General features: G+C 35.6%; 1 protein-coding gene across 6 annotated transcripts in view; it reads right to left on the bottom strand.

Annotated features, from left to right (window-relative positions):
* ANO3 (anoctamin 3) overlaps nucleotides 1–22,734 on the bottom strand; it is a 555,530-nt gene that overhangs the window by 129,116 nt on the left and 403,680 nt on the right. For all 6 annotated transcript variants that reach the window (XM_074275261.1, XM_074275262.1, XM_074275266.1 and 3 more), the window contains 5 exons: nucleotides 21,856–21,987; nucleotides 18,206–18,312; nucleotides 15,352–15,407; nucleotides 7,537–7,658; nucleotides 1,416–1,550 (listed from right to left, as the gene is read on the bottom strand). In XM_074275261.1, coding sequence (XP_074131362.1) covers nucleotides 1,416–1,550; nucleotides 7,537–7,658; nucleotides 15,352–15,407; nucleotides 18,206–18,312; nucleotides 21,856–21,987 — 552 coding nt within the window. The remainder of the gene's footprint in view (nucleotides 1–1,415; nucleotides 1,551–7,536; nucleotides 7,659–15,351; nucleotides 15,408–18,205; nucleotides 18,313–21,855; nucleotides 21,988–22,734) is intronic.

Raw genomic sequence — 22,734 nt, 5'->3', positions numbered from 1 at the left:
GGGTATGAGAAGTTGAACACAATTGAAGTGAACAAATATATATATATATATATATACATATATATATATATATATATATATATATATATATGTATATATATATATATGCACATACATACACACACATATAGATATATGCACACACATATATAATATACATGTATATTATATATATAACATCTCTTTCTTTCTCTCTCTCTCTCTGTCTCTCTCTATTCAAACATTTTAAAAAGGTATCTTCATACTCAAACAGGGAGAAAGCCATGGGTTGAGTTCAGCTTTAAGATTTCTTCTGTATTTTTAAACTTTTATAATTTCTAGGAGAAGAGGTAGATTAGAATTATAAGTAATGAGATGAGCAGAAAATATTTAAGCTGCATTTCAGCATTAGTGTGATAAACTCAACTGCCCCTTGAAGATGCACGTTTGCTCAAGCACTAATCTTTATAAAGTAGATTTCGGTTTCCTATGGTGCTGGTTTATTTGGGATGGTTTATTTTAGTTTGGGGTTTTATGACTGAAACCCTAAAAAGACCTCATCTCTATGCAGTTCATCTATAAAAAGTCATGATGTAATAGTAATAATAATCACTTAGGTGCACATAGTCATTTACATTTATAAAATGTTTGACTGTTATTATAATAATAGTAATTCATCTTTATGTGATACTAGATGGCATTATGACTTAAAAAGCATCCTCTTCCTAGCAATCTGATGAGGTAGCTAATGATGATGATAGAAGATAAGCACCTTGAATGCAGGAATTATTTTCTATTTCATTTTTATAACCTCTGTGACTAGCACAGAGCCTGGAAAATGTGGACATTTAATAAATGCTGGCTGATTAATGATGATAGTGACGGTGATCGTTATGATGGTTGTCACATATAAGTAATTTAAGGTTGGAAAAAATCTTTCTGCACAACCATCTTGTGAGCTGGGTCATGTCATCATTATTATACTGACTTTATACATAAAGAAATCGAGACTCAGAAAGATGTGTTTGTCCATATAGGGTCAGCATTAGCTGAGGGAGTACAATGTGGAGCTTCTGCCTTTCTGCTGAGGTCCTCCCAAGGGGAATGAGGTTCAAACTTGGTTCTTATCTATACTGCTTAAATAACCTCAAGTGAGTCTTGACTTCTGGGGGCTTAGTTATCTCCTTTTAAGAACAGAGGCACTTTGCTAGGTGCCTTCTCAGTGTACTATCCTATGAACTGATGAGCATGGCCACCCATACTGGGTGAGACAGCTCACTAAGAATAACCATACTGGGGCAGCTAGATGTGGACAGAGCACCAGCTCTGAAGTCAGGAGGACCTGAGTTCAAAAGAGACATTTAACTGAAGACACTTAACACACAAATTCAGATTTCCTAACCATGTGGGCAAGTCACTTAACCCCAATTACTTACCTTACTTGGCTGGAGTGCATGGTAAATACTCCATAGAGAAAAACAAATAATCCCACAAAGGCGGCAGGAATCAGCATGCCGGTGTACCAGCCTAACCAAGCAAAGTACAGACCAATCTTCTCACCAAAATAGCGCCTGCATGGAAGAGCAAACAGTTTATCAAATAATGTTGCAAATTTAATGGCATCGGGTCTAGAATTCTAGGTTAAGTAGAAGCTAGTAGTCAATCGGTCAGAAAACATTTATTAAGCACCTACAATGTGACAGGTACTCTAAAAGAGTCTAAAAGGGGACAGGGGTTTAAAGACAAAAGTGCAGTAGGCTGCTGTCAAGATAGTTAGAACAAGAGCATATACCCATGAATCCTTGCAGATGGAGCTGATGATGGCAAGTGCTTCTGTAGACAGAGAGCTAGATCCTGTCCCTGAGTTCAAATCTGACCTAAGACATGGATTAACTCTACATCCTTTTGAAAATTATTCAGCCTGTCTATGACTCAGATTTTTCATCTATAAAATGGAATATAATTTCACCCCTCTCCCAGAATTATTGTGAAATACTGTGACATGATATCTGTAAAGCACGTAGCCTAGTTCCTGGTACATAGTGGGTGCTTAATAAATACTAGATGTTATCAATAAAAATATCACATTTGAAGTCTGCAATATTATTACCATATTATTTTTTCATATATTTTATTTTGATTATTTGATCCTCACAACAACTCTGTGAGGTAGATGCTGCTATTATTCCCATTTAACAGATGATGAAACTGAGACAGATCCAGTGACTAATGTTACAACCACATAGCTATTAAATACCCGAGGTGGCACTTGAACTCGGCCTTCTTGACTCCGAATTAATCATTGTCAGGAGGAGTATGGCAAACAGCTTTCTCTACTGTTCTTTCTAACTTACTTAGTGATTACACAGGGGAAAAACCATACTTGTTAACCTTAAAAAAGCTAGAGTAGGGTAAGCTGTTGTTTGAAAGCCACCCATTTCCCATCAACATCCTTTATATAGCCATGACTTAGCACAGAGGAATTAAAAGAACTGCTCAATTCCCTCTTGTTCTCATTATGTATAATTGTATGGTATGACACATCCGCTTCTCCTTGTTTGTTAACGAGCACAAGGCCGATTGAATTCTTAAAAAAAACCCAAACCCCTGGACTGGGTGTCAGGAGACCAGGTTCTTGCTCCCAACTTTGACAATTACTGTTGACAGCTATTTGCACTCAGGAAAATTGTCAGCCCTCTCTGGGACACTGCTTCCTCCTTTATAAAAAGGGAGAGGGTGAAATGAGGTAATCCTTAAGGTGCCCTTCAGCTCCAAGGTTCCCTAAAATTGGTTTGTAACTTGTGAGATCCTTTGCTTGGTGCTTTTAGTCAGAGAGGAGACAAGAACCTGCACAAATAGGGGCTCCATGGGACCTCTCTTCCTAATATCCTCCTTGGTCTCAACTATTGGAGCGCCCAGAACATGGGTTTGATCCCAGTAGTTACTGAACTGCAGATACAGAAGATTTTAAAGTATTTCCCAGATTCTGAGTTAAAGGGAGGGAAATTCTCTTGTTGAGGATATTTCTTCTCTTTCCCCTTTTAGCTTCTCCTCTCTCCCCAAGTTTTACTTTTAAAGGAGATATTTCTCTGCCTATTCTCTGTAACTCCATCATCACGATCATTTGATTCAATGAATATTTTCATGGATGTCAACCATTTCACAGGATGACAAGTGGAAGGAACATTAGAGACAATCTAATCTAAATGTATGTTTGAAGAAAGTGGGGCCATAAGAGCTTAACTGATTCATTCAAAGTCATCCATGTGGTACGATGCCACATAGCTGAGTTTTGAACTTAAAACTCTAGGATCCAAAGATTTTGACTAAACCACACAGCTTCTAAATTCTCTTAAGATAGTAAGATCAGCAATGATGGACAGAATCAGCCATACCCAGAGAAGGAACACTGGGAAATGAGTGTAAACTGTTTGCATTTTTTGCTTTTCTTCTCAGGTTATTTTTACCTTCTGAATCCAATTCTCCCTGTGTAATAAGAGAACTGTTCGGTTCTGCACACATATATTGTATCTAGGATATACTATAACATATTTAACATGACTGCCTGCCATCTAGGGGAGGGGGTGGAGGAAGGGAAAGGAAAAGTCAGAACAGAAGTGAGTGCAAGGGATAATGTAAAAAATTACCCATGCATATGTACTGTCAATAAAAAGTTATTAAAATTTTAAAAAGATTCTTAAAATAAAAAAAAAAAGAAAGTAAGGTCAGAGGTGATTTAGTCCAATTTAATAGACTTGTGATGGAGAGAGCCATCTGCATCCAGAAAGAGGCTTATAGAGATTGAATGCATACCACAACATAGTATTTTCACCTTTTTTTAGTTGTTGCTTGCTTATTTTTTTCTTTTTCATTTTTTCCTTTTTTTCCTCTGATTTTTCTTATGCAGCACAATAAATATGGAAATGTATTTTTAAAAATTGCACATCTATACTGGATTACTTGCTATCTAAGGGAAGGGGGAAGTAAGGAGAGACGGAGAAAAATATGCAACACAACGTTTGCAGGGATAAGTGTTGAAAACTATCTTTGCATGCATGTAATTTGAAAAATGTAAAGCTATTATAAAAAAATAAAATGTTATCAGAAAATTTAAAGAATCAAAGAATTTAGCTTTCAAGGCCCTTTATAACTTTCAGTCTTATTATACTTTATATTCTTTTAATTCCTCCACTCTAGTGACACTGGCTTCCTTGACAATAGTCCTGACATGTAATCTCCAACTCCAGACCCGAAGCATTTTGTCTACCTGTTCCTTGTGCTTAGAATTCTCTTCCCTCCTCATCCCTGCCTTCCAGCATCTTCCAGGTCTCAACCAATATCCCATCTTTTGCAAGAAGCATTTTTTGTCCTCAACCATAGGACCTTTTCTCTGTTGATTATCTCTAATTTATTCTATGAGTTTTTTTGCCTGAAAATCAGTATTTTTTAAATCATTTCCCCTAATAGATGGTGAAGTCCTTGAAAGCAGGGACTACCTTTTGCCTTTTTTTGTAGACCTAACACTCAGCTAAGTGATCAGTATATAATAAATGTTAGTTGATTGATTGTAGGAATGTCAAAGGTTACATGGTTCATAGGTAATCAATCACCTGGAATGTAGGAGAAAGGGAAGTGAGGGAAGAAAGTGCTTGATTTGAAGTAAGAACGCCTGGGTTGGATTCAAATCCCAGTTCTACCACCTAATAGCTTTTGACTTTGGTCAAGTCAATTGATTTTTCCTAGTCTCGGTGTCCATATTTGTAAAATTAAAAAGTTCAGACTAGATAATCTTTGAGCTCCCTTATAGCTCTAGTTTTATATGTCCATCAATAGTTTACTCCTTTATCATGCATTGATTATTTTCCTCTAGAAATCTAAGGCTCAGTGTATTAAGATATTATATTAGATCCACTCCACAAACATAATGCACATTTTTGGGTTACATCTTATTTTGAGGTTCCTTTTGGTTTTAGGGAGGAAGGACAAGGGACCTCTTAAGTGGGGTATTCTTTCTGCCTATTATATTGAAGGGAAATATAAATATGAATTCATTTAAGGGTTATCTGTAACTTTTACTGGAGATTATTGGAATTTGTATTGGTTTGAGGGTAAGAGGGTACCCATGGTTGAAAAGCAGCTGAGAAAAAATCACAATTGCCTTGGAAAGAAATGAACTGAAATGTTTATCTGCAGTAATGTGAACTTACAGCTTTTATGCAAAGAATGAAAGAGAGAAAAAAAACTGATTTAAGTAGTAACTTTTTCAAAGTAAGTTTGAAGTTGCATGACTTGATAAAAGTGTAATTTTCATATACAAATTATTTTTCTGGTGGTGGTGAGATAAGAAGATGAAGTTCAAGTGAAAATTACTTATAAAATATTCATGCCTATTCCTAAAGAAAACAGGATGATTAGAGTAACAAAAAAATGAATCAATAGTTGTCCCCTATTATTCTAAATGCCAAGAACTGAGGAAATACAAATCATCCCCAACTTTATCTGAGTGTGACTCCTACTCTTTTCCATCCACCTTTTTGCTATATAGATATGATCTATGCTCAAATATGAGATGATGGGTCTAAAAGGTCTTCTGATGTCTCTTGTAGGCCCAGAACAATTATCTATAAATCACCAAAGTTCTATCAAAATAAGAACATTAAAAAGAAATATCTTGAAATATCTTCTTTTTCTCTCTCATCTCTTTCTCTTTTCCTTTTCTTTCTCTCTCTCCTTTTATCTTTTTCCCCTCTTCATTCCAGTTCTATATCTATTGATTGATCACAATATAGATATATATGTATACATGCACACACACATATATGTCAAAGGTTAGAATGCTATGAGTGAAGAATCAGAATCACAGAAACTAAGTTTTTAGAAGGATCTCTGAAGTTTTTCATTTATGGAAAGTACCAGCTCAGAGATTTAAAACTGAAAAATACTAAGAATGTCATTCAGTTCAAACCCTTCATTTTAAGAGTAAGAAAACATCCTAGAGGTGTTCATTGATTAGCACTACACCACAAACATTAGTAATAGAATCAGGATCAAGAATAGGTACTCTTACTCCTCATCCAGAGAGTTCCCTTTATTCTGTTATATGCCGTTGTCCCAACATAAATTAAGATTGTCCTCGCCTGAATGAATAAGTCAGAATTTGTAAAAGTTGTTTACTTTCTAAGACTAAAAATTAAAATTTCCATATCAAATTAGAGTATCCTGCCATTACATCCACCTAAGTATGTAATTAAGCCTGAATAATTAAAAAAAACCCACCTGAATATTTCTGATATTTTGTTAAAAAAATTGTAGAACATCCTTCTTCCTTCACCTCCTGCTACTAATTAATGAAAACTTTCTAATTTGAAAAACATATGAGTGAATGTATGGAGCATCTGGGATATCTACGGGAAGAGATGGGGATCTCGTCAGATGATAACTCCCACCCCAACAGATTTCTATATGTGACTTAGTAGACAGTTCTTGGAAGATGATTGTCTTGCTCAAGGTCATGAAGCTCTCTCTGTGTCTACAGACAGACTATAGTTCTTTGAATCAAAAACAATGAAGGCTCTTATACTCCCCTCTGACTCATCCCAGATTTCATTATCTGTGAAATAACACCCAGAGAACCAACCTTAAAGGCGATGTGTGTGTATTTTGGAGAAGGGAGATGCAGGCTCATAATAACTACAGTATGGACTTGGAATGAAGACAGTCCCCAGACCAAATCCCATTTCTAACGCTAACTGTATGATCATGGTTAAATTACTGAGTTTTTCTGTGCCTCAGTTTATTTATCTGTAAAATACCTGAACTACCTACCTCATGAGGTTATGCAAATTCAAATGAGATCATACATAGAAAATATTTTGCAAAATGTCAAGAGCCATATGAATACCAGCTATTATAAAGTTGCACATTGAACCCACATGTTCTTGGCCAAACCCAATGCTTCCAATGTTAAGGAGTCAAAAGCCATGGTTTCAAATTTTGAGTCTGAAACTCACTTCCATTATGAGCTTAGCTACTTAATGCCCCTGGGCATTTATATATGGGATGTATATATAATAAGAAAAGGTCTTCTGATGTCTCTTGTAGGCCCAGAACAATTATCTATAAATCACCAAAGTTCTATCAAAATAAGAATAACAATTGGAAAATGTTCTTTTGTAGAGGGAGCTAGGTGACTGAGTGCTACACTTAGAAGACCTACAAATGTAGTATTTATATATATTATACATATATATTATATATATATATATATATTATATAACTCTGCCTCAGTTTCCTCAACTGTAAAATATAAATAGCAATAGCCCCTATCCTCCTGGATTTTTGTGAGGATAAAAGGAAATATTTCAAAAGTTATTAATAAATCTATAAATACTAAAACAAAACAAACAAACATCAAAACAAAAAACCTCAACAAACTCAAAAGAAAAATTTTTTTTGGTATGAGTTTAAGGATAGCATTTATTCATCTTTGGAAATTGCTCTAATGTAAACATAAGATTTTGATCTGAGATGACAATTATCAGGAAAATATCTTAGTACCTGATTAAGTCGAGGGGCTGATATTTATACCACATTCCCCAGCAGGCCCAGCGCTTATAGAGAAGATGTCTGTGGTTCTTGGCTCCATGAGTTTTAATCGGGTGCCTGCTCTGGTAGCTTCCCTAAAGAAAAATAAAATGATGAATAGTCACCTACCATGTGAGTGAAATGAGAAACAGAATAGCATCAGAGTTTTATTTTTTGACTTTTACAATTTTATAAATGATGCACATTTGTAGAAATGAGTTAGGAACTACTTTCCAGGTATCCCCTTCACTGGCCTTTAAATTGGAATTTAAGGTCCTTTAAAAATTCTTTGAGACAGATCTGTATCATTTAGAATAAAATATGCTTTTGTCTTCAAAGTTTAGAGCACCTTAGGCCTTGATTAAGGAAGCTGCTATTTTTTAGGGTGGAAAATGTTTGTGTGAAGAGGAAATATTGCAACCTTTCATTTGAAAGTTGGGCAATAATTCTGAAGATTATTAGAGTTGATAAGAAGAATTCAGAAGCATTGAACCATCTGGGAGAATAACATGTTTCACAGAATTCTAGGAGTTTTCCATTTGTTTTTTGAGGAAATTTTATATACACACGTATGTACAAAAATGTATATCTGCACATGTATGTACGTATCTCCTGTTTGGACACACATGTTTATGTGTTCTCTTCTATTAGATTATGAATTACCTGAGATTGAGTAATTAATTGTTTCTTTTTGACCTTTCTTTATATTTTGGGGGCTTAACACCACCTAGAACATCATGTGTACTGAATAAATGCTTGTTAACTGACCATCTATCTAGTGAAAGATGTAAATCTTAATTCATCCCTTTTCTCACAGAACTTCAGAGTTGAAGGGTCAATGCATTTATTTAATATCCATGTTATAAACCATTTGGACAGGAGTGTTTTTTTTTTCTTTTTAAAGAAAACAGAGCCCCTTGCTAGTAGAAGGAGCTGAGAGCTTTTTTCTATGTATGTGTGTGTGAGTGTACGTGAGTGTGTGAGTGTGTGTATGTGTGAAACTATTCTTGCTTTCCAACCAGGTAAAGGAGATAAAGGATCAAGCTGCAAAAGATCTTGAGCTAGAAGGTACCTTGAAGTTCATCAAATGCAGCCTCTTCTTTGTATAGATGGAGAAGCAGGCATAGAGGGGTTAAACTACTTAGAAAGGATGTGAACAGCAGAGCCAAGATTCAAATCCAAGGGTTCTGACCTCAACTCTCAGATACATAGTCTTTCCACTATATCATGCTGTCTCTACAATGCGATTATTAGATTAAAAAGATGGAATTATGGGTTAGTCATAAACTTTTCTTCCTCACTAAGGTCCAAGGCCTAGAGCTAAGACAAATTTATGCCATTTCAAGAAATTTCTTTTGAACATGTACTTTTTTTGAAGGGAAGAGGCTAGCCTGTTTGTAAAGGGGACTGAATACAGTAAAATCTCAATTAATTGCAATTAAATCTCAACTAATTATACAAATTAATGTTTGTATAAAAGGAAATAATGCCAAATGTTATGTGTTTAAGCTGGAAATTATGATAAATTAAGTAATTTCCTTTTGTTACTTCCATAGATATGGAAAGACAGTGTGTTTGGAAATATTCCAGATATATATGGTCTTTTGGATGCTTATTCCTAACTCCTGGACCCAGGTCCCATGATGAAGCATCTCATTCATCATTGTACCTTGATATAGCACGTATCCTCACTACAACTCTATCTTTCAATTGTAGTTCGAGAACAAAATCATTCTTGGAAGTTATATATCATATAACACATATATATATATATATATATATATATATATGTGTGTGTTCCATCACTCCAGTCACCATTCCATCTGACCAAAACACTCCCTGGATATCATTTGCCATGTATGTTGTCTTCCTCTACTGGAATTTAAGGACCTTGAGGGGAGGGACTTTATTATTGTTTTGTATTTTTATCCCCAACATGGAGGGCAGTGCCCGGCACACAGTCAATACACTTTTCATTCATTTGTTCGTTTTCCCATCTAACCTGGGAATACATGTATTCTCCTGCCTATTGGCACATATTAGTTACCAATAACAACCCAGCTGTCCTTAACTGATAACCTTGCTGTGGGGACCAAGATGTGACTGTCTCTTCTAAGACTGACTTTCTACTATATGATCTCTCTTTCCTAAGAAGCATCATAAACACATGCAAGAAAACAATATATAGCACATTTCCATAAATAAAGGAAACGTAGATTCTCTGTTTAAACAACTTGACACAATCTTCTTTTCTAATACTTTTGCTTTCTTGTCTTCCAGATCAATGAATTACATTTAAAACAATCAGCCTCTTACTCAAGTACAGCCCCTGACAATCAATCCTTCTTCTTTCCTTCAAATTGTATCACCCCCTACAAAAGAAGTTATATTTGCAAGTGGACTTCTTGTTACTGAGTTCAGTCACATCCAACTTTCTATGACCCCATTTAGATTTTCTTGGTAGAGATACTGGAGTGGTTCGTGATTCCTTTTTCCAGCTCATTTGGAAAATGAGGCAAACACAGATACATAAATGTCTGAAGTCAAATTTGAACTCAGGTGGATACTCTCTAGCATCTTTATCTTACCTCACACATAAAGAAAGTGAGGGTCTAAAAATTACAAGGGTTCGGACAAGACCCCACATCTAGTCATTTGTGTGTGTGTGTGTGTGTGTGTGTGTGTGTGTGTGTTTGTGTGTGATATAACACCAATATTCAAAAACCCAAAGACTTGTCTTCAAGGCACAATAAACATATCTTGTCTAGTTACTTTAAGAAGCTTTCTCCCTTTTCTTATATTTTGGTTAAAATCTAAACTAAACAAAATGAAAAACCAAACTCTAAGCCCACAAAAGCCTTAATCATAGTGGATATGCTTTAGTACTGCAGGTAATAATCCTTGTGGTGATGAAAAGGAAAGTCATGTGTCTGAAGTGACATTTGAGAAATAAATGAAGGACCAGTGCCATCAGGTTTTTAAGTTTTTCTAAGTACCCAGAAGAGTCTGGCAGAATCTTCACAAAATACCCCATTTATCTCCTTATCCATCTCTAATTGAATTTGCTTTTACACAATCACCAGTACTTCAATGCACCAAAGAGCCATGATTTTGTCTCTTTGGGTACCCCGGGTACCCCTGAAAATAGGAATTCTACTTTGCCTTTCCTTTTCAAAATATCTTAGATTTCTGTATTTATTTTGTGAGGGTATATATGTGTAGACATATGTATAGCTATACACACAGATGAATGTGTGTGATGCATATACATATATATATATATTGGATACAAGTATTTAATAAATACTACTTATTATGTGTCAGATGATGTGTTAAATTCTGGGCAAAGAAATAAAGAAATATACATGGTAAATTGGTGATTATCTTAGAAGAAAAATACTAAGATTAAGAAGCACTGGGGGAAAAGCCTTTTGTAGAAGATGAAACTTCAGTTCAGACTTGGAAAGAAGCCTGGGAAGAGAAGAATTAGAGATGAAAAGGATGAGAGTTCCAAACATTATAAACAACCAGTGAAAAATGACCTCAGGAAGGAAATGGAGATTCTTATTTGAGTAGTGATAAGGAAACCAGTGTCACTGGATTGCAGAGTACATGCCAAAGAGTAAGATGCAAGAGGACTGGAAAAGTAGGAGGAGGACCAGATTATAGAGGGCTTTAAAAGACAAAGATAATTCCTGGAATAATTGAGAGCCTCTAAAATTAACTGACTAGAGTTTTTTTTTTTTTTTCTAGATCTGATTTTTCTTGTACAGCAAGATAACTATTACATAGACTGGATTTAACATATTTAATATGTATTGGACTTCCGGCCATCTGGGGGACAGAGTGGGGAGAAGGAGGGAAAATTTGGAGCAGAAGGTTTTGCAAGTGTTAATGCTGAAAAAATTACCCATGGATATGTTTTGTAAATAAAAAGCTATGATTAAAAAACTTTAAAAAAGAAATTAACTGACTAGATAGATGATATGGTCAGACCTATGTTTTAGAATGAATAATTTGATTGCTGAGTGAAGAATGGAGTAAAGTAGAGAAAGACCCGAGACAGACCAACCTGCTAGCAGGTTGCTACAACAGGCCAAGTATGAAGAGATGATGGCCTGCAGGAGGGTAATGGCAGGGTCAAGGAAGAGAAAGGGATGCATTTAAGAGATGTCACAGAGGTAAAAATGGTAAGATTTGACAAATGATTGGATATGGAGAAAATGAGAGAGTAATAAGTCAACTATGGCCCCTTGAATTGGAGGCCTGATCCCTGGAATGATGATGATGATCTGAACAATAGAAAAGTTAGGAAGAAAAGAAGGTTTTGGGGGAAATGTAACAGTCAGTTGGGTTCTGATGAATTTATGAAGTCTACATCTAGTACATCTATTTTAACATGTCCAACAGGATGGTTGAAGATGTGAGACTAGAGGTCAGGCAAGAGGTCAGAACTGAACACAGAGATATGAGAGTCATCTGCTTAAAAATGATAATTAAAACCAAGGTAGGCCATAAGATCAGAAGGAAAAAAAGAAAAAAGTCCAGGACAGAGCCTTGGGGGACCTCCGTATTTAATCTGTGATGATGCAGACAAAGATCTGGCAAAGATAGAGAAGGAAGCAGCCATCAGATAGAGAAGAGAAGCACTAAAACTATCATGAGTACCTAGAGAGAAGATACTATCAGGGAGAAGAGGGTAATAAACAGCATCAGAGCCTGCAGGGAGATCAAGTAAGATGAACACCAGGGAAAGGTCATTGGATTTGGCACTTAAAGAGATTATAGTAACATTATACAGAGCAGTTCCAATTTAATGATGAGGTTGGAAGTCAGACTGCAAGGAATTACGGTGAGATGAGACAAAAGGAAGGAATGTCAACTATTGTAATCATGTTTTTCAAGGTTGACCAGAAGAGAGGAGAGAAAGAATGATAGATAGAGGGGACAGCAAGATTATATGAGCTATTAATTAATTAATTTAAGATGGTGAGGGAGAGGTGCAGGGGGGGGCGGGGAATGACAAAAAGGCTTATTTATAAGGAGTAGGGAAGCCGTTAGGTGATAAGGACTTGAAATGGATCAGCTATGTAATACTAACAAATTTGCATCAATCTCTGACCTCTCTATTACTCTCTGAGCTCTTCTAGTCATTTAGGAACTGAAGAAGTTGGGCAAAGTGATCTTGAAGGAGATTTTAAAGTCCTAAAATGTTAGTGTATAGCCCAAGAATTGGATTTTTAAAAGTCTGACACCGATTTCCTTTTTTTTTTTTTTTTTTTTTTTTTTTTTTTTGCCTTTCAATTTGTTACTGGATCTTAGCAGTCAGTCGGATGACTGAAGGTTTTCACATCTCTGTAGAGGGCTGAAACTCTGAATCAGACGACGGAGTACTTCAGGCTACCTATCTGATGTGAGACAATGGCTCTATTAGCATAAATTTGGATGATGGCTCTCCTCACTATTGGTGCTTGCTGAATGTTTGGTAATACAATAATCCTATTGGATTGGATTGGATTGGAGGGCAGAAGAAGAGAGTGAGAGTCACTTGGTGGCAGGATGGGGAGGAGAGAGGCTGGAGACTCCGGACTCCAGAATCCAGGATACATCTTTGACAAGCCGCATGGCAGCTTGCCTCCTTCACTTCTCCCTCAAAGGACCAAGGACTTTGATTTATCCTGACTGGCTGACTCTGAGGACTTCCGGGGAGCTAGACCATATTTTACACATCTCCAACTACCTTGTTGAACTGGAGGTGAAAAAATAAAATCACCTCCTTATTGATTATAAGCTACAGACTGCTTATATTCATATGTCTTTACCCTGAATTTTGTTTTAGCCATTTTTGTGGCTTCTCAAAGACTGTGTTTCATAATTCATATTAATATAATATAAATCAGCTGGAATAAGATGGAAAAAAAGATGGATTTGCCTGTTAGGTGGTAGTCTGTTACTTTTTGACCTGGAAGAAAATTATCTTAGTAGACTATTGTCAGATTGGTACTTTGGGGTTTATTTCCCACCACAGACAGTTCTCTGAGTATCTGTAACTAACTTAGGTCATTAATCTCTCAATGTTCTATATGAGTCAAAAGTGATCATCCCCTCGAGTTCCAACATCTTAGAGAGAATCCATCATGATGTATGCAGTTCACGCATAAGCTAAAAAGGGTATAGGATTCGGTTCTATTGTGAGTTGTGTATGCCATTGTGTCCATGTGGAGAGGAAGTGATCCTCCCTCAGTTATTCATTTTTCTATCTGCTACTGATATTGCCCTTGAGAATAATGGCCTTGAGATTCTGTGTTGTGGCAATCATCAAACAAAAATTTCCATTTTCAAAATGTTTGATTTAAAGAGGAAGGAAAATGGAATCAAAGTAGTCAAAAGATTTTCAACAAAAGGCTTCTTCAGTTGGAAAGGAATCATTATTTTCCCTTTGAGTCACATTTCAGGAGTTCTATTTGTTTACTCCTTCCCTGTGTCTGTCATTTGTGTTCATGTAATTACAGCACATCTAATATACCAATGGATGACTTTAATCTCAAATCATTTATTATTAAATAGTTCTTATTTGTATAATTATTCTTATTCTCCATAATTGTCTTTTTTTCCTCTTTTCAAATGGTCATGTATTTACTTAGCTGTATCTACCTTGCATCCCTCCAGAAAAATATAAATTCCTAGAGAACAGTTTTTTTATTTATTAGTTTGTTTTATTTTGACATTTGTACCCCCAACAGTTAGAAGAGATTTTCATGTAAAATAAATTTAATAAATTTTTACTAGCTTAGTATATTCAGTCCTTGGTTAGCTTGTGGCCTCTTCCCCAAATGGCAACACTACCTCCCCAAGCTGGTATTCAATCAGTGCTGATTCAATAAAAACTTCCTGAAGAAATGACATATGATTTCTTCAGGAAATATTCACTGAATTGGCATCTTTATGTATATGTACATCAATATACACATATACCTGCCATGTATATATGTGTATATATAGTTTATATATATATATATGTGTGTGTGTGTGTGTGTGTGTATATATATATATATATATATATATATATATTCACACACACATACAGCAATATATACATATAGGTACTTACATAAATAGCAACATCTAGCAAACAAAAAATACATATTGTTTATATTTACATTATATATACTGTTTTATATATAGTTTTAATATTTCTTTTACATAATATATGAGATCAGGTATATAAATAAATAGCTCATTCCCTGCATACAATATCCTTTTAACCATCTGGCCAATCTCAAGTCTCTCCTTCCTCCAATCCCTCTTTCATCTTGCTGCTGGCTTCATTTTTGTGCAAATATATCCTGCCAAGTTTCTGTTCAAAGCCCTTCAATGAATCCCTATTGCCTGAATCTTCCTTCCTTTTGAATAAATCACTTTTGCTTCTAACTGGAATGTAAGCCTTTTGAGGGTAGTCTTTTTATTTTGTTCCATCTTTGAATACCTAGCATTAAGCACAGTGCTCCACTCCAACAGATACTTCACAAACTTTTGTTGACTTCCCTTGATCAAAGACTGAAACAAAGCAGATTTTATAGTAAAACACACAAACAACTAAAAAAGTTACAAGCTAGAGTACTAGCCTAACTCCTTTCAAATCATTTAATCTGATAAATCAAAGTTTTGCGGTAGGATGAGAACTCAAGCTGCTACATAGAAGAACACATTTTACATTATTGGATTTTAAAAAAAATTGTCACTACATCATGCAGGTTTTACAAATAATAACATGGAATTTGAAGTTACCTCATGAGGAGGAAAGGATGCTTCGTAGGTACCATTGTTTAAAAGTTTATTGATACCTAGATAGAGAAGAAAGTCAGTCAATGTACCAACTGGAAGACTTTCTTAAATCAATGGCTATCTACTTCTAAGGGATGGGAAAGGAATGGGAATTGCGGAAGGGTAATCTCATGGTACAGTTGCTTGAAACCCTTAAAATAATCCAAATAATACTATTAAGGTTACAAAAGACAATGGCAATGAAGCAGTTCAGTCTGGCCATGATATTGCCATTATTAATCAGAAGACATGAGGGACTAAGTAAACATATTTGACCATATTGGGTCAGAAAATATCATTTATGTTTAATAGCCAACTTACCTTTCTCAGTAGAAGCCCATGGTATCACTCATGATATACCTTGGATTGCCACCAAAGTTGATTTTTTAAAATTATCTCCATCGACCCTTTCTCATACTTTCCTATTTCCTTGTCTTTGTTTTCACTTTGTTTTTTTTTTTTTAATTTTTAAACTGAGAATGCCCTCCTTTACCTTATGAATAAATAGCCTCAGAGTCCCAGTTCCACTGCTCCCTCTTCTATGATATCTTCCCTGATTTCCTCTGTCTGGACACAGTTTTTCATATTTGATTTCATGGCACTTTCTTTCCCCACCCCTAAACCTTTCCTTTATGAATTTATGAAAGGAATCAAGGAATATGTTAAGGAAATGAATTGTGCTAAAACCATAGGTGACAAAGGTCACCTAGGACATGCTATGGTTAGGTTTTGGTTCTCAAAACTGGAGAAAATTCCCAAATCGTTGAGATCACAGGTCTTCTAGAATATTTGAATTTCTCCTATTTCTTCTATTTTGAATATTTTAATTTGCATTATATTTGTCTGTGTATATGTATAATACCTCAAATCCTGATCATCAGATGTCAGAAGCCACATTACATTGACATTACTGTCATTCCTTCCCAGTGATTATCAAAGTGCCAATATTAGTATGGGCAAAATTTAGCATGTTTACATGAGAATAAATTAATGTCCTCTTCATTTAATTTTATATGAATCTAAAATAGCTTAGTGAACACCTAGCTTAACACTGTAATATTCAACAAATAAATCTATTTCCAAAATATTTTGAGACCATTTTAAGAGATCACATACCCAAAATATTTTATGCAAATTGGTTATAAATCTAGAATAGATTTATAGATAAAGGAGAATAAGATAAAAAGAAGAGGTAAAAGAGAGAAAATGCCATGTTTCAAGAATTCTTCTCTTATTAAGATCACATAATTCAACAAAATACTTTTTTTTTCATTCCAGATTTATAAAGACTGTAGATCTTATTTTTTGCCACCTACAAATTATGATTCTGCTGTAGTGTTCAATGTCAGGATGTTTAGGTTATTTACAAAGTAGTCACTGGAACCAGGTTTAAAAGTTTTCAAAACAATATTCCTGAAACTCACAGTTATTTGAAAGATCACTTAATATTATCTGTGGCCAAATGGGGATTTCTACCATGATCTTTTCAACAACTGGTTTACCTGGTACGTTCTTTTAACCTCTCATGCCAAGTATTACATTGCCATTTCCCCCCATAGTACCATTCTTCAAATACATAAAGGAAGCTACCATGTTCCCAATCAGTATTTTCTTCTCCCTTAACTTCCTCCAATTCTTTTTTTTTTTCCTGAGGTAATTGGGGTTAAGTAACTAGGAAGTGTTAAGTCTCTGAGACCAGATTTCAACTCAGGCCCTCCTGACTTCAGGGTTGATGCTCTATCCACTGCACCACCTAGCTGCCCCCTCTAATTCTTTTAATCAATCAGTGCTGAGGTCTCTCAAATCACATTTAAGGATAGGCTTTTGTTGTACAAACTGTATTTGTCGTGCAATTTCAGTTGTGCCTGATTTTATAACTTTATTTGGGGTTTTCTTGGCAAAGATACTCAATTCTCATTTTCTTCTCCAAATCATTTTACAGATGAGGAAACTGAGGACAAAAGGATGAAGTGACTTTCTCAGGAAACAGTAAAGATGATTTGAAATGACATTCTGATTCCTAGTGCCACCTAGCTTATTTATATGACCATCTCTCTGAATAACAATCAGTCAGTGGATTTATATTGGTCTTAATTTTATTTTTTAAGTTTGAAAGGTACAAATAACAATTCAAGGGAGATAACATATTTATGGTACTTTGCAAATCTTAAAATGCTAATAAATATATTATTATTATTGCAAATTATAATAACACAGCCAATCATTTCACTACAGAATCCTCCTTTCCTTTCAAAAGCAAAACAAAATGAAGTAGGGCTCTTGGGAGCAGGGGCAATTGCATTTTTGTTACTTTATACCTAGCACCTAGTATGTGCCTGGCACATTGTGGGCATTAAACAAAAGATGGTTGAATTGAATTAAACTGAGCTGTATTTAGAAGAGAATTGAAAGACTGACTCTGAAAAAGGAGCCGCAATTATTCTGCTGAAAAGTATGTGCTTCAGTCTTACTGAATGAGGAACAACACAGGGAGAGCAGCCTACTCTAAACAGAAAGCTGTGTCCTTGCCAAAGAAGAAGTCTTAGCTAGGTTTTTGTTTGATATTAAAAGTCAGACTTCTTGCTTTTACAATCTCAGAAAGTTAGACTTGAAAAGGCTCTTGTTACCCAGAGCTAGAAAAAAATCTTAACCTCAGAAACAACTCATTCCCACTCTCTCAGTTTCTAGGAAACTGAAACCGGGAAAAGAGCAAGAATTTGATCAATGTTATTGGACCAATAAGTAGCCAAATGCTCATATCCCATCTGGGGAGCTCCTCTTGCAATCCCATCATGACAGCCTTGGATTAAGGTCTTACCCATTTTTGTTTTCCCATCTTCATATTTAGTACGTTGCAGCACATGATGAACAATCCTACTTCTCGTGGAATTGTTGAAGAAAGTGTCCTTATTTGTTATCGTAAAGCTGTGGAAATGATTAGACCAATTTTAAGACTCATAACAAAGCACAGGACACGCCGAGAGTGTAAATGTCACACAATCCAAAATGCTTTCTCTTAAAAATGACAGCCAACGTGATTTCTTTTCGTGATTCTCATATCTCGACAGACAAGAGCCTGACATTTCACTTTCCATTACTATGAATGTTAATTCATGACAAAAATAACATCCATAAAAGCAATCACCTATCAAATGTCATTTTGAATGTCTCCCTTCAGTATTCAACCTCAGCATGGAAAGCGAGGAGAGAATAGAAGCCCGCACATTTGCTTCTACTGAATTATTTACAATTTTGAAGCAATGCTGACAATATGGCTTGCCGCAGGATTTCTTCTAAATAGAGATGATTGAAAATTCAGCTACCATTTTCTAGATTACTTCCCAGGATTTCAGTTCTTTTTCAGTGAAGAAATGAATACTTTTCCTCTGTATAATCTCTCTACCCCTCCTTATTGCAATCAATGCAGTTTGATTCTAGTTTGAGGTAAGGGAGCCTTCCAATGACTAATTACTATTCCTTTGTTTTGGGCCATCCACATCCTGCTTTCCTCATTTCTTTAGCAGGAAAACAGATGAGGACTGTACTCTGCAGTGAACATGAAGAACATTTGGTTGTCTGCAAATTTATTACTTGGCCCATAAATGCACATGTCCTGACAATCCAGTGATGAACGGTATTCCCAGTGATGAGCCTGAAAACTGGAAAAGTCTTGGACTGCATTAAGACTTCACCAGATTGCATTTCCAGCCCAAGTCACTCTTCAGACTACTCCATTTCCTCAGTAGCTTTACTCCCTTAGATAGAATTCCACCCCAAAGCCTAATCTCCTCATTAGTGATTCTAAAACCAGAAGTACCATTCCTGGAGGGGCCCAGCCATCTTGCTTTACTCCTGGAATAGCTCTCTCCCTAGACTTGTCTCCACTTCCTCAGCAGTCAGCCTCCTTGAAAATAGGAGAGGCCATCTAGTTCAACTTCCTCATTTTGTAGATGAGGATACAGATTGAGAAAACTAATAAATGTCTGAGTCAGGATTTGAATGTAGATCTTCTTGGTTCTAAGGGCTGCATTCTATTTATTATACCAGGCTGGGGCCCTAACAATTGGTTCATATAGTTTAGTGGAAATTGTTAGTTCTTGTGCTCTGTTTCCAATCCTTCAAGAATTCATGGTCACTCCCTTGCCATGATTCAATCATAATCTGAGCATTTGAAGAATTAAGTGTGTCTTATTGTAATCCCTTAACTACATACTTTCTAATTAAAAAAAAAAATTATATAGGTTTTTTTTTCTGAAACAATTGGGGGTTCAGTGACTTGCCCAGGGTCACACAGCTAGGAAGTATTAAGTGTCTGAGGCCAGATTTGAACTCAGGTCTTCCTGATTTCAGGGCTAATGCTCTATGAACTGCACCACCTAGCTGCTCCAATAGCTATTCTTTGAGTAAAGAACTTTATGAATGAAACTTATAAGACCCTTTAAAAGAGCATCTTGAAGTTGGCCAGTTACCCCCTCTAATGAAGGATGATTACAATAATATCATAGCATAATAGCATATATTGGGATTTAAAGAATAAACCTCTCTTTCCAAAAAAGTCCAAGGTTATTAAAGAAACTTAAAAATTAAAAAAAATTAAAAAAACTTAAAAAAGAAACAAAAAAAAAGCTAACTTTTGAATTCTGAGCCTTACATCTTTTTGTATTGTATATTCCAGATTTACATAGTGGTAAAAAATTTGGTAAATAAACACTATAGGCTAATTACCCAAACATAAATAAATAAAAAAAGATATAATAGAATTATTTGCCCCTGGTCATTCTTATGTAAATAGAGAAGTGAAACTTTTTTGAGTCTTTAAGGATTTCTTCTAGAAAATTTTTCAGTATTCTCTAGAAATCTCTATAATATCATCCACTGACAAGTATTCTCAGCACATTACCATCCACACTTTGACTCGATTCTCTGCTGAATCTTTAAATACCAATATTTTGCCAATCTTATTTTATAACTAGGCAGCATTAAACATAAGTGTCTGAAGAAATGATGATGGACACATAGAAATCAGTGTCACAACTCAGCACTTAGTACAGTGCCTGGCACATGAGAGGTGCTTTATAAGGACTGATCGACTGACTGATAAGTGGATATGAACTGATTCACAATAAATTAATGAAGCTTTTCAAAGAATAAAAAGGGGAAATGACGTCATATAAACTTAGGATAGGAAAAGAAGTAGGGCTGATTACGGAGAAAAGGCAAAAAATGATAGGTGGATAACCCAAAGCTTCCTTGAGTTTCTTTTTGATGACAAAGCAACTACAAGTGGCTTCCAGCCCATTGGGTAGACCTTGTGTAGCAAACCTAGGGAAGCATATGGACAAGAGTCACATAGAAATGGCTATCAGAAATACAGGATGGAATCCATCTTTGGAAGAAACATCTAAGACTACAGATCCATTTCAACATCTGAAAATATAGTAGGATGAGAACTATCCAGAGGTGATTTGGGACTTGGGACTTCTGACTTATTGATTTTTCAAGCTTAGGTAAGTCACACCCTATCTTCCCACCCCCAAGTCAATCAACCCTCTGAGATTTTCAGTGGTAAAACCATAGAAAATAAGCACTGAATCAGGGATTATTCTCTCTCTCTCTCTCTCTCTCTCTCTCTCTCTCTCTCTCTCTCTCTCTCTCTCTCTCTCATACACACACACACACACACACACACACACACACACACACAACAATAATTGATATTTCTTTGAGGTCTGTAAAGAATTGTTTCTCCTTCATCTTATCTAATCCTTATAATGGATCTACAAAATAAATACCACTACTATTACAAATATAAATAACACTTATTTAGATTCTACTATAATCTTCATTTCACAGATGAAAAAAATTATCAAAATGAAATGACTTTTCCAAGATCTAGTAGCTAGTGTCAAAAGCAGAATCTGAACTCTGTATTCTATCTTCTCCACCCCTAGCTAGGCATTAGTATTTACATTTTTATTCACATTTTACAAATGAAGAAACTGGAGCTAAGAGAGTTTAAATGACTGCCTGGGGTAACACAGCTAGTGAAATACTGAGTAGAGTCCAGGTCTTCCTGTCTCTCTTCAAAACTTAGCGCAATTCATGGGAGAAGCTTAGCAAATTTCTGCTGAATTGAATTCACTATATTATTATTATCCCTTTCTAGCTGCCTACCATAACAGCAATCATTAGGAAGACATAACAGTCTGGCTATTAGAAGAGCAGTCCATAAACACTGCAATATTTATGATTTAAATTTATATGACTCATAAAATAAAGAATTCATAATGCTCAGTGAGTGTTGTTCAGAAATTAAGTCTTAAATATTAATAAGGAAATAAAGACTCTGCCTAAATTGACAAGCTACAGAGATGCTGCTGTTTCTGCTTTATGCCATTGGCAGCCCTGGTTTCACAGCAGAATGAGCACACGAGGCCTTGAGAGGCCTGTGTGGGTGGGAGTACTTACTGGTGCATGCGTGCCCGGCTGAAAGGAGCTGTATAGCAGTCTGTCTCCTCCAAGTCAGGCAGAGCCTCCTTGTCGAGTTGCATTGGGTTTTTGGGAAGCCAGCTTCTCAACTGTATGGTTTTTCGAAATAAACTAAGATAAAAATCACAATGTAGATTGGATTAGAATGGATGGCTATCACAGTGTCACATTTATCTTGTACGTATTAAGTAGAAAAAAATAGAATTATAGACTGCTTTCTATGATTGGATGATGGAAGTGCATAAAACATCCTTTTCTTCGAAATGAAGAGATCATATGATTTGCCCCTAATCACTTTTGGAATTGAACTCGGAACTTAAGGCATGAAATCTAGCTTAATGCTTTTTCCCCCATATCACTCTTCCGTTATTTTAATATTTTCCTTTATTTCAGGCATGAAAACAAGGCTCAAATTATTGTCCTAATAGGATATAATATAATTGAATCCATAACAGAGTGGTTGGCCTATAATAAATGTTTAATAATCTATTGTTAGGTGGAGATTATTATGGTGGAGATTTCTTTTCTGCACAGGTTGGAGTAAAAGGTCTCCAATGTTCTCATTCTTAAATTCTGTGATTCAAGTGGAAAGTGGTCCTGATATTTAGAAATTATAATTATTTAGAGACATTCTACCCTTCACAGTGGAATCACATATATTAGCTGACTCCACTGATGCCATCTGAAGGCAGGAATGGGAATGTCATCACCGGCAAATACTAGACATGGTCATTTTCTTTCCGATTCTCCCCCATCCCTCAACTTTTGCAACTCAGATACAATGGTATTATGGGAGGGTTTAAGGGTTTATAAGCCTTTTACCAGTTCGATGAAATTTCATTTTGATTCAAAAGTTTC

Source organism: Sminthopsis crassicaudata, chromosome 6 (genome assembly GCF_048593235.1).
Source record: "Sminthopsis crassicaudata isolate SCR6 chromosome 6, ASM4859323v1, whole genome shotgun sequence".
Lineage (NCBI taxonomy): Eukaryota > Metazoa > Chordata > Mammalia > Dasyuromorphia > Dasyuridae > Sminthopsis > Sminthopsis crassicaudata.
Note: the sequence above shows the minus strand (reverse complement) of the source record. Positions and strands in the feature narration are given on the sequence as shown.